This window comes from Bubalus bubalis, chromosome 1 (assembly GCF_019923935.1).
Source record: "Bubalus bubalis isolate 160015118507 breed Murrah chromosome 1, NDDB_SH_1, whole genome shotgun sequence".
NCBI classification, from domain to species: Eukaryota; Metazoa; Chordata; class Mammalia; order Artiodactyla; family Bovidae; genus Bubalus; species Bubalus bubalis.
Window position 1 is genome coordinate 88,313,665 of NC_059157.1, and position 12,862 is coordinate 88,326,526.

Below are 12,862 nucleotides of genomic sequence, written 5' to 3' on the forward strand. Positions count from 1 at the left end.
TGTTAGTTTCAAGTGTACAGCAAAGTGATTCAGTTATATATACATATATGAACGTGAAAATCACTCAGTCATATCTGACTCTTTGTGACCCCATGGACTATACAGTCCATGGAATTCTCCAGGCCAGAATACTGGAATGGGTAGCATTTCCCTTCTCCAGGGATCTTCCTAGTTCCAGGGATTCCAATCCTCCAGGGATTGAACCTAGTTCTCCCGCATTGTAGGCAAATTCTTTACCAGCTGAGGCACCAGAGAAGCCCAAGAATATTGGAGTGGGTAGCCTATCCCTTCTCTAGTGGATCTTCCTGATCCAGGAATCAAACCATGGTCTCCTGCATTGCAGGCTGATTATTTACCAGCTATACATGTATTTATTCTTTTTTCAAATTCTTTTCCCATTTAGTTTATTACAGAATATTTAGTGGAGTCACTGTGCTATACAGTGGGTCCTTGTTGGCTGTCTATTTTAAATATAGTAGAATGTCACACCAATATTTGTTGCAGTGCTGTTTACAACAGCCAATACATGTAAGCAACCTAAATGTTCATCAATAGAATAATGGATAAATAAGATGTGGTGTATATATATATGATGGAATATTACTCAGCCATTAAAAAGAATGAAATCATGCTATTTGCAGCAACATGGATAGACTTAGAGATTATCATACTAAGTGAAGTAAGTCAGAGAAAGACAAATATCATATGATACCACTTTTATGCAGAATCTAAACAAAATAATACAAATGAACTTGTATTTACAAAACAGAAATAGGTTCACAGATTTAGAAAACAAACCTATGGTTGCCAGAGGGGAAATGAGGTGTGGTGAAGGATAAATTGGGAATTTGGGATTGAGAGAGCAATATTTCTTAATAATATTTAACCCACAGGAATAGGAACATTTTCTTCACATATACACAGTTCTGTGTTTTTGGCCCAGATGGAAAGGTAGAATCATGGAATATTTACATGAAAATATCTTATAGATTATTCTGAAATATTCAAAGTCTCATTATCATCTCCCACTAGGTAAAACCATTATCTTCCAGATTTACTACTTTGTAGATGGAGTCATATTAACAGTAATAATCCAGATTTTATTGACATTTGTCATGAAGAGAGGTTAATGACATTGTACAGGAGGCAGGGATCAGGACCATCCTCAAGAAAAAAAAAAAGCAAAAAAGCAAAATGGCTGTCTGGGGAGGCCTTATAAATAGCTGTGAAAAGAAGGGAAGCAAAAAGCAAAAGAGAAAAGGAAAGATATACCCATTTGAATACAGAATTCCAAAGCATAGCAAGGAGAGATAAGAAAGACTTCCTCAGTGATCAGTGCAAAGAAATAGAGGAAAAGGATAGAATGGGAAAGACTAGAGATCCCTTCAAGAAAATTAGAGATACCAAGGGAATATTTCATGCAAAGATGGGCACAATAAAGGACAGAAATGGTATGGACCTAACAGAAGCAGAAGATATTAAGAAGAGGTGGCAAGAATACACAGAAGAACTATATCAAAAAGATCTTTATGACCCAGATAACCAGGATGGAGTGATCACTCACCTAGAGCCAGACACCCTGGAATGTGAAGTCAAGTGGGCCTTAGGAAGCATCACTGTGAACAAAGCTAGTAGAGGTTATGAAATTCCAGTTGAGCTATTTCAAATCCTAAAAGACGATGCTGTGAAAGTGCTGCACTCAATATGCCAGCAAATTTGGAAAACTCAGCAGTGGCCACAGCACTGGAAAAGGTCAGTTTTCATTTCAGTCTCAAAGAATGGCAATGCCAAAGAAAGCTCGAACTACCACACAATTGCTTTCATCTCACATGTTAACAAAGTAATGCTCAAAATTCTCCAAGTCAGGTTTCAACAGTACATGAACTATGAACTTCCAGATGTTCAAGCAGGATTTAGAAAAGGCAGAGGAATCAGAGGTCAATTGCCAACATCCGTTGGATCATCAAAAAAGCAAGAGAGTTCCAGAAAAACATCTAGTTCTGCTTTATCGACTATGCCAAACCCTTGACTGTGTGGATCACAAGAAATTGTGGAAAATTCTGAAAGAGATGGGAATACCAGACTACCTTACCTGCCTCCTGAGAAATTTGTATGCAGGTCAGGAAGCAACAGTTAGAATTGGACATGGAACAACAGACTGGTTCCAAATAGGGAAAGGAGTATGTCAAGGCTGTATATTGTCACCTTGCTTATTTAACTTCTATGCAGAGTACATCATGAGAAACACTAGGCTGGAAGAAGCACAAGCTGGAATCAAGATTGCTGGGAGAAATATCAATAACCTCAGATATGCAGATGACACCACCCTTATGGCAGAAAGTGAAGAACTAAAGAGCCTCTTGATGGAAGTGAAACAGGAGGGTGAAAAAGGTGACTTAAAACTCAACATTCAGAAAACTAAGATCATGGCATCTGGTCCCATCACTTCACGGCAAATAGAAACAGTGGGAATAGTGAGAAACTTTATTTTGGGGGACTCCCAAATCACTTGCAGATGGTGACTACAGCCATGAAATTAAAAAACACTTGCTCCTTGGAAGAAAAGCTATGACCAACCTAGATAGCATATTAAAAAAGCAGAGACATCACTTTGCAAAAAATGTTCTGTCTAGTCAAAGCTATGGTTTTTCCAGTAGTCATGTATGGATGTGAGAGTTGGACTATAAAGAAAGCTGAGCGCAGAAGAATTGATGCTTTTGAACTGTGGTGTTGGAGAAGACTCTTGAGAGTCCCTTGGACAGCAAGGAGATCCAACCAGTCCATCCTAAAGGAAATCAGTCCTGAATATTCATTGGAACGACTGATGCTGAAGCTTAAACTCCAATACTTGGCCACCTGATTTGAAGAACTGACTCATTTGAAAAGACCCTGATGCTGGGAAAGATTGAAGGGAGGAGAAGGGGACAACAGAGGATGAGATGGTTGCATGGCATCACTGACTCAATGGATATGAGTTTGAGTAAGCTCCAGGAATTGGTGACAGACAGGGAGGCCTGGCGTGCTGCAGTCCATGAGGTCGCAAAGAGTTGGACTGTGCGACTGAACTGAACCTAATGTCATGAAAAGGTCCCCCAAATTTTTCTGGGACTTCAGATAATGTTTCACTTGTGCTATAAGTAAAACCAGTTACCTGTCTAGTCACCTCCTTTTTTCTTTCCTCTTCTCAGCTCTAACCATCATGGGCTAGATGTTGCTGAGTTTCCTGGTGATGCTGCCTTCCCTAGGATGCTGCCACAGGTGTCCTGGAAATGCCAAAGCTGTCCTGTGGTGTGTGCAGAAGCATAGACTGCACTTCCCTGGTGGTTGATAATCTGCCTTCCAATGCAGGGAACATGGGTTCGGTGCCAGGTCAGGGAAGTAAGATCCCACATGCTGCAGGGTGACTAAGCCCTGAGCAGCACAATGAAGATCCCCAGTGCCTCAACTCAGATGTATTTATGTTGATGTATGACAGAAACCAAACCAATATTATAAAGCAATCATCAGTCAATTAAAAAGAAACTTTTAAAATAATATAAATAATTTTTTTTAAACAAAAGCAAGCACAGAATGTCCCCTTCTCCTCTCCTATTGGAGGTTCCCCAACACACCATTTGTGTCCCATGTCCTGGGACACTTTCTACCCAAAATGTGGCCCATGGACCAGCATCATTGGGCAGAATTGTTAGAAATGCAGGCTCTCAGGTCCTGTGTATCAGAATCTTCCTTTTAAGACGAGTCCCAGGTGATTCGTATACAAGTGATGGTCTGAGGAACACCTACTCAAGACACACTCTGAGGCTACGATAAGAATTCATTTGGGACAAGAGCAGTGTTGGGTCAGAAAACAAAAGTAGCAAATAATAGGCCCTTTTATAATGATTCCTTCTCTTTGAAGACCTTGTCTTTGTGACTGGGCCAAACGTAGGCTACGTGGCCCCTGCTCTTAGGATGCACTCTCCCTCAGGAGCCCCTCGCTCCTCACTGCCTCACCGAGAGAGGCTTTTGATGACTGTCACTTCTATTTCAGTGCAACCAGACGTGGCTTAGGCTCAAACTAAGAATCCACCACACTATGGGAGATCTTATACCACTACACATGTAAAATAATTTTTTTTTGTAACAAATATTGATTCAGCAGCTATCATTTCCTAATGGAGAAAGAACCAAAAGGTTCCCACGTGGAAGAGTCTTACTGTAGGTTGGAGAAACCAGCCTTATATCTTGACCCTACAGTGTGTCTGTGCCCTTTCTTCAGGTGAAACCCCCTCTTCCAGTTCATTTCTCTACATTCTTACCCACGCTCCAAGGCCAATTTCAAATGCCAGTTTATCAATGTTCAGTTCAGTTCAGTCACTCAGTCATGTAATTCCCTCCTATAAATATGCTTTAACAATTCAGAAGCTTCTGTGTGTTCAGTCATGTCTGACTCTTTGCAACTCTGTGGACTGTAGCTCACCAGGTTCTCTATCCATGGAGTTTTCCAGGCAAGAATGCTGGAATGGGTTGCCATTTTCTCCTCCAGGGGATCTTCCCAACCTAGGGATCGAACCGCGTCTCTTGCATCGCCTGAGTTGGCAAGCAGATTCTTTACCACTTGAGCCACCTGGGAAGCTCTGATAAGTCAGAACTCCCATCATATCCTGCTTTAAGATTGTGTATGTTGAGGCCTTGTGAGAAGGGAATATGTCCCTTATAGGCAAAAAGTGTGTTTTAGTCACTGTTCTTAGATTCTCCGTAGGACCTAACATGATATGCCGTAACTACTTTTTGAAAAAAAGGAAACAATTAAAGGTAATGAGTCTATTCTGTTAATGCTTCCCCATTCAGGAAGTGTTTAAATCAGCCTTCTCAAATCATAATCAGAGAAATGGGGGCAAATACAAAACACTGGCTGGGATAGTTAGGAGGATTCCATTTTTTCCCAACTTTTTCTCTATCAGATTGGTTCTTTCATGCAAAACAGTGTCCTCATTGGTAGGTTGCTGCTGCTAAGTCACTTCAGTCATGTCCGACTCTGTGTGACCCCAAGACAGCAGCCCACCAGGCTCCCCCATCCCTGGGATTCTCCAGGCAATAACACTGGAGTGTGTTGCCATTTCCTTAGGTTAGTAGCTGTTAATCTCAGCTGAATAGCATTTCATCTTGTTTTCAGCTGAATAGAAGTGGGCTGGCTATATCTATATATATATATATATTTAAGCCTGTTAGTATTTAAGAAGTCTCTTATCTTGGCAGGTAGCACTTTTTATGCCTGGTTTTTCCTAAAGCTGAGATGGCATCCCAGGCAAAGGGCCTTCTTTCTGAAGAATGCAGGGATGCTCTTAATCAAGTAGCATCTTACGAGCTGCATGTCAGTGATGCTTATTTATCTATGGTTAGTATGTGCCCTGGAATCACTGTTAGGGAGGTTTCAGATCTGGTCTGGATAATATATCTTACAAAGCCTTACTCATTTTTGTTGCAGCCATGTTTCTTGTTTGATACTAGAGGGAACAGTTTAGTGGCTGGGATTTTGCTGCTCTGAGGCCCAGTGATTTAGAGCTGTGATTGCAAACTGTGGGTGAATAGTTGGGAGAATAATTCTTTTCCAGAGTATTCCCAAAACTTGTGTGGGCATCAGACACTGCTATAAATAATTTTTCATCTATCTGCTAGTTTAGAGCTAGTGTTGATATGGTAGGGTTAATGAAATAGTTTGACTTTTGTAGAGTTCAATGGTCTTAAACATTTTCTTAAGTTTATTTACTTATTGGCTGCACTGGGTCTTCGTTGCTATTGTGTGTGCTTTCTCTTGTTACGGTGAGTGGGAACTACTCTAGTTGTGCATGGGCTTCTCATTACGGTGGCTTCTCTTATTGCACAGCTCAGGCTCTAGGGCACGTGGGCTTAGTTGCCCCGCGGTATGTGGGACCTTCCTGGACTAGGGATCAAACCAGTTTCCTTTGCATTGGTGGGCGGATTCTTAAACACAGGACCACCAGAGAAGTCCCAAGATTGACTTTTGAGTGTCACTGACTTTATGCTGGACTTCTGCCAGTTGTCAACATAAATACTGGTTATAGTGCTAGCATATAGGGTTCATAAGCCTGACCCTTAGAGGCCTAATGGCCAAATGCTAGGCACCAGCGTGTTAAAACCAGGGTCGCTTCTCTTTGAGGTATCCTGGGTTTGAGAAGGCAGTTGGGGCCTTCTGGAAGTCAAAGAGCAAACTGAGAACCCTGGACTGAACAAAGAAGGCCTCTTTTGGACAGCCACAGAGAAAACAAAGTGAGTTTGTGTGAGATTCCGGTCCTAAACATTGACTCCTCTCACCTGCAGTCTCTCCCCATTCTTATCCCTGCTCCAGGCCTGTTATTACATTGAAGATCCAGAAGCGCCTACTTTTCATACATTCTTCCAAGACCAAGCTGATGTGAAGAGGGAGCATGCAAAGCAGTTCATAAAATATCTAAGAAAATATAAGTGTAAAATCTGCCTTCCGGTGATTAAGGTGACGATGTCGCTTTGTTATGATGATCTCTATAGGGCCTTTGCTGGGTCTGGATAACTAAGTTATTAGTTGTTATCTGACTTGTTCCATTACTCATGTTCCTACATGGGATTATAGAAGCTGACTGAGGGTAAGCATGTATCTTGTTTGTAACCTCTTCATATCATTTTGAGTAAATTTCAGTCACTAAATCTTAGCTTTTCTTTTCTGAAAGTGATACAAAGTGTGACCTCTGGACCAGCATCACCTGGGATCTTATTAGAAATGCAAATTCATGGGCCCCACTCGAAGAAACTGAGCCCCCCTCTCTAAGAGTGGGGCCCAAGGAGCTAAAGAGCTTAATAAGCTCTCCAGATGATTCTAATCCTCTGTATAGTTTGAGAAGATCTACTGTTCTCTTCTAGAGTGGTTTGTATCTTATGTTAGCTCTTTAATTCAGATACACCCTCAGGTATTTAATACAGCTGCCTCTTCAATGTATTTAATAAAACAAACTTTTTTTCCACTGGAACAGACTCTACATTTGTAGAGTTGTACATTCTATTTGCCACATGCTGCTGCTGCCGCTTAGTTGCCTCAGTTGTGTTGACTCTGTGCGACCCTATGGACTGCAGCCTGCCAGGCTCCTCTGTCCATGGGATTCTCTGCTGCTGCTGCTAAGTCTCTTCAGTTGTGTCCGACTCTGTGCAACCCCATAGATGGCAGCCCACCAGGCTCCCCCATCCCTGGGATTCTCCAGGCAAGAATACTGGAGTGGGGTGCCATTGCCTTCTGGGATTCTCTAGGCAAGAGTAAAAGAGTGGGTTGCCATGCTCTCCTCCAGGGGATCTTCCCAATCCAAGGATTGAACCTGGGTGTCCTGCATTGCAGGCAGATTCTTTAACGCTGAGCCACCAGGGAAGCCCTATTGCTACATACTTGTCTCTTATTTCCTCTTTCTTAGGAATGATTACTATTACCAACTTAAACATTATGAATAGGGACACACCCAAATGATAGAGAATAGGTATTTATGTTCTAAAAGGGCTTCCCCCGTGGCTCAGATGGTAAAGAATCTGCCTGCAATGTAGGAGACCTGGGTTTGATCCCTGGGTCGGGAAGATCCTCTGGAGGGACTGGCAACCCATTCCAGTATTCTTGCCTGGAGAATCCAATGGATACAGGAGCTTGGTGGGCTACAGTCCATGGGGTCTCAAAGAGTCGGACACAACTGAGCAACTAACACAAACATACATATTTATGTTCTAAAACCAAGAAACAGAAAAAAGCGACAATCTAAAATTGATTTACTCCTAATGTTTTTGATATACTCTAAAGAAACGATCTAAACCTTAGTTGACGCTATTACGTGTGGAAATGTGCCTCCTTATCTGAGGGGTTCTTTTAACTCCAGGTCTCTAAAGACAACTAAATGTCTGGTGATAATTGAACTGAACTACTCTCCAAAGCTAAAGAAATTCCAAAGCTAATGAAGATGCACATAACTGTGCTAGTGGTAGCCGTGCTTTGCAGAACATTAAAGTCACCTGGAGAACTTTTAAAAGCCCTGCGCCTCAGTACCAATTAAGTCAGAATGTCTGCAGCTGAAAGCCAGACACCAATATTTAAGGGGCTCCACTGATTCCATCATGCCACAAAGCATGGAAACTACTGGCCTTTGCAAGCCTATAAATCTACCCAGGAAGCAGGGTGTGACTAAGCTGTGCCTTAGCTAGCAGAGTGACTCCCTGTTTCTCTCCAGCAGAGGCCTGATATAGATAACTGGGGAACTGGTAAACAAGCTCTACTGTCTGCTCTGCAGTTGGAGAATGAGTTAAACAAGCTCCTGCAAGACCTGAAGGCCTCAGCTTCTAGGAATAGAGAAACCAATGTAAGTAGTAAATGGGTCATTTCACTTCTAGATGATGGCTTGCTTTTAGGAAATGAACCCAAGGCAATGGATCATCTAATGTGTTTATTTCCTCTGAAGGAAGTATATGAACTTATTTCTTAGAATAGTTGGGAGGTGGGAGGAGCAGTGGCCCTGGTAAGGAGGAATGCAACTCAGTACAAGATGGAGAAGACTTTTCAGGAATAATCTGCACTCTTGATATTTAAATAAACCCATCTTGAGAACCGCTATCCTAGACTACCCCCACAAAAGTGAATGTCAATGGTGACCTATTCTATAGACGTCTCTGAAGTGTTCTTTGGTTAATGGTGAACACTCAATTGCAGTGATAACATTTCTCACCAAACTTCTTAGTTTCTCTGGAAATTGAAGAAAATAATCGAGTAGAAAAGCTATCAACCTTGCTGCTATTGGACTCACTGTAGAACCCTGAAAACTATCAAATACCTGAGCCTTACACCAGGACCCTAAAATTTCAGTGCTTGGGAATGAGGTCTGGGAACCTACTTGACACTTACCTATGATTCAAATAGGGTGAAAATCCATTACAGTATAGCTTATTAAATTTGTGCTTTTGATGAGATGCTTTAATACTCATACTCGTTGAAAGTGGATGTTTGGTGGGAGGGGGGTTCAGGATGAGGGGGGGAGACACATACCTATGGCCAAGTCATGTTGATGTATGGCAAGAACCATCGCAATATTGCAAAGTAATTATCCTCCAATTAAAATAAACAATTTTAAGAAAAGATAACATTGTAAACCAACTATACTCTAATAACTTTTTTAAAAAGTGGATGTTTGTGTTCATCTGGAGGTCTTGAATGTCAGAGATCAATGCCTTTGAACTTCATTATGCATGTAAATCATCTAGTCCCTTCTTAAAACATAGATTTTGATTTAGTAGGAGTGGAAGAGATTCAAGATTCAGCATTTCTGACAAGCTCCTAGAACTGCTGATCCATGAGCTATAATTTGGGTAGCAGATTAGATTGCCTCCTGCTGCAGACAACGTCCTTAATGAGTTTTTTCTTGTTTTTATTTCTGTAGCTCTTACGCTTCATGAAAAAGTTCCTGGATGAACAGACCAGGAACATAAGCTATCTGGAATACCAGCTTAACTATCAGAAGGAGTTGGAAATGTCAACCCAGAGTGAAGGACAGCCTGAAAATGCCGCTGGAACATCTGCAGCAGCAGGTCAAGAGACAGAATCTGCAGGCAACTCTCCAAGTCCTCCTGCCCAGAAGGTCCCAAAGTCAGCTCCTTAAGAATCCTGATCTCCATTTGACAGAAGTATGCTTCTCTTTTCATCTCAGATCCTAATCCTCCTGTTGTACATGCAAATAAATGTGTTTTGCATTATGATTATGTGTAGAGAGATTGCTATTGGAGCACAGGAAAGGTTAGGTTCATAAATGGGAGTTTGAAAGCTCCCTGAGGTACCATGGATGCATTAGACTTAAAAAAAAAAAAAAAAAAAAAAATTCCCTCAACACCCAGATGTAGAGTCAGGTTCTAGTAAATTCAGTTAGTCCAAGTGGATACAGATGAAATTAAGTAGCATAACCTAATGTCTTGCTAATTCTCCTCCCCACAACTTAATATATTGCTGCTATTGCTGCTGCTAAGTCGCTTCAGTTGTGTCTGACTCTGTGTGACCCTATGGACAGCAGCCCACCAGTCTCCTCTGTCCACAGGATTCTCTAGGCAAGAATACTGGAGTGGTTTGCCATTTCTTTCTCCACTTAATATATTAAGTTTACAAAATAGTAGGGTTTTCTAATAAATGCAAAGTTAAACTTAAACAAGAGCTCTTGGTCTAGAAAAGATGACTTCACTTGAAAGGTATACAGTGAATAGGCAGCTGCAACCCAGGTGCCCTCCCAGTGCTGGACGCAGGCATAGAGAATGGGTACACAGGTAACTAAGACACGACAGACAAGTGTTAGGATGGCCCTACCCTCTCTGCTGTGGGCTAGCCAGCAGCTACTGGGGAAATTGCTTTTAGGAGCAAAGAATGAGCATGCAATCTTGGATCACACCCAAGGGCCTCAGGTGCCTAGTAGCACCTAGGTAAAAGAGGGGTCTATAATGGGTGCCTAAACAGTGGAAACAGTGTCAGACTTTTTTTGGGGGGGGCTCCAAAATCACTGCAGATGGTGACTGCAGACATGAAATTAAAAGACGCTTACTCCTTGGAAGGAAAGTTATGACCAACCTAGATAGCATATTCAAAAGCAGAGACATTACTGCCAACAAAGGTCCGTCTAGTCAAGGCTATGGTTTTTTCTGTGGTCATGTATGGATGTGAGAGTTGGACTGTGAAGAAGGCTGAGCACCGCAGAATTGATGCTTTTGAACTGTGGTGTTGGAGAAGACTCTTGAGAGTCCCTTGGACTGCAAGGAGATCCAACCAGTCCATTCTGAAGGAGATCAGCCCTGGGATTTCTTTGGAGGGAATAATGCTGAAGCTGAAACTCCAGTACTTTGGCCACCTCATGCGAAGAGTTGACTCATTGGAAAAGACTCTGATGCTGGGAGGGATTGGGGGCAGGAGGAGAAGGGGACGACAGAGGATGAGATGGCTGGATGGCATCACTGACTCGATGGACGTGAGTCTCAGTGAACTTCGGGAGTTGGTGATGGACAGGGAGGCCTGGCGTGCTTCGATTCATGGGGTTGCAAAGAGTCGGACACGACTGAGTGACTGAACTGAACTGAATTGAAAACTCTGGGATCTAATGTCTGATGATCTGAGGTGGAGTTAGTGTAATAATAATAGAAATAAAGTGTGCAATAAATGTACTTGAGTCATCCTGAAACCATCCCCAACCCCTGGTCGGTAGAAATATCTTACTTAAAACCGGTCACTGGTGCCAGAATATTGGAGACCACTGCACTATAGGATTGTGTCCTGGCTTGAAAACTAACTCAATGGCTTTGAATAAGTTTGTATTTGCCTTAGGCATTGATGCAGTTTAATCATCTGTAAAGTGGGATTACTATTACTTAGTTCATAAAGTTAATAAAAGGATTGTGCTGTGTTGTGCTTAGTTGGTTAGTCCAAATAAAAGGATTAAGGATTATATAAAGTATCTAAACACAGTGTCTGCTCAGATTATGTATTCTGTTATTTGTACAATAAATAGTGCCACTGCTTAAACATGTGGAAAGCCAGTACATAACAGAAGCACTGACAGCAAGAAAACAAATCACTGAAATTAAGCCAGAATCTTAATACATTTAATCTTAAAATAATCTTGTTTTAAACAAGGATAAGTGATCATGAGAAAGAACCAACTATATATCTTGGAAAAACTGAAGTTAACAAATGGGCTGAATATTCAAATAAGCATAGCTAATCAAACAAGTGATCTGGAAGTAAGCTAAGAAGTTCTCTGGCAAAAGAAATGGTCTTCAAAAGTTAAAACATGGAGTTGCAACAAAAGATCTAATTAGAGTTCCAAGAGGAAAGAAATCAAGAGATCTATCATAGTGAAATTTTAAAGCATCAAGGATGAAAAAGTTTGCCATTAAGTCACCATTTAAGGAAAACTGATGTATTAATAACAGCTTTTTCACCAATATTAAAAGCAGAAATAAGAAAAATCTTCCAAACACTGGAGGGGGAAATTAACAGACCTAGGATAGAATAGCAGAGAAGGCGATGGCACCCCACTCCAGTACTCTTGCCTGGAAAATCCCATGGATGGAGGAGCCTGGTGGGCTGCAGTCCATGGGGTCACGAAGAGTCAGACACTACTGAGCGACTTCACTCTCACTTTTCACTTTCATGCATTGGAGAAGGAAATGGCAACCCACTCCAGTGTTCTTGCCTGGAGAATCCCAGGGACGGGGGAGCCTGGTGGGCTGCCGTCTATGGGGTTGCACAGAGTCGGACACGACCGAAGCGCCTTAGCAGTAGCAGCAGTAGCAGCAGCAGGATAGAATAGACCAATTCAGGTATACACTAAATTTATCAGAAGCTTTTAAGCCAAAGACCTTTACTGTGAACAATATCACTGTTTCAATAGCAAAATGTAAGGGCATGGGCTTCTACGGGCAGATTTAAAATAACCTACTGATATTAATATAAGTGTGCTATGCTTGAGCAATTCTAATGGGAAAGGGTATGCCCTGAGGGAACAGTCAACGACATCATGGATTTTTCCTACCTTTTCTACAAGTCACACATCTTGAAAATCATTGCCATGGCAAGCTTGTCACCACTGGAGAAATACTAGTGTACAAAGCACTCTTGAATAAAGTTCTCACTTTTACAATTACTAATTTATATTAATTTTATACTTATTAGTGAATGATAGAAATTCACATTAAATTGAGAATAAGACCACATTATCCTCAGCACTAATTATTGTGTTCTGAATGTTCTCAAACAGCATTTCTGAACCTCAGTACTATTTTTTTTATATTCCCCATTCTATATATTACATCCCTGTGATTAATTTTTTTTATA

The 12,862-nt window shown here is 41.4% G+C and overlaps 1 protein-coding gene across 3 annotated transcripts; it reads left to right on the top strand.

Annotated features, from left to right (window-relative positions):
• Window positions 1-5,208: 5,208 nt before the first annotated feature.
• Window positions 5,209-9,750, top strand: LOC102401139 (soma ferritin-like). 3 transcript variants are annotated; one of them, XM_044940764.1, is made up of 4 exons: window positions 5,209-5,377; window positions 6,350-6,493; window positions 8,235-8,363; window positions 9,435-9,750. In XM_044940764.1, the coding sequence occupies exons 1-4, from the start codon at window positions 5,276-5,278 to the stop codon at window positions 9,651-9,653; spliced, it is 594 nt and encodes a 197-aa protein (XP_044796699.1). In that variant the 5' UTR covers window positions 5,209-5,275; the 3' UTR covers window positions 9,654-9,750. The 3 variants fall into 3 exon arrangements, with proteins under 3 accessions (XP_044796699.1, XP_044796707.1, XP_044796711.1); XM_044940772.1 differs by having other exon boundaries at window positions 5,210-5,377; window positions 8,238-8,363; XM_044940776.1 differs by having other exon boundaries at window positions 5,212-5,353.
• Window positions 9,751-12,862: the final 3,112 nt, after the last annotated feature.

Bases quoted from the DNA above. Each gene is read 5' to 3' on its own strand.
- LOC102401139 (XM_044940764.1), top strand. From the start codon at position 5,276: ATGGCATCCCAGGCAAAGGGCCTTCTTTCTGAAGAATGCAGGGATGCT. The intron at 6,494-8,234 runs GTGACGATGTCG...GTTTCTCTCCAG, and splicing joins TCTGCCTTCCGGTGATTAAG to CAGAGGCCTGATATAGATAA. The intron at 8,364-9,434 runs GTAAGTAGTAAA...TTATTTCTGTAG, and splicing joins CTAGGAATAGAGAAACCAAT to CTCTTACGCTTCATGAAAAA.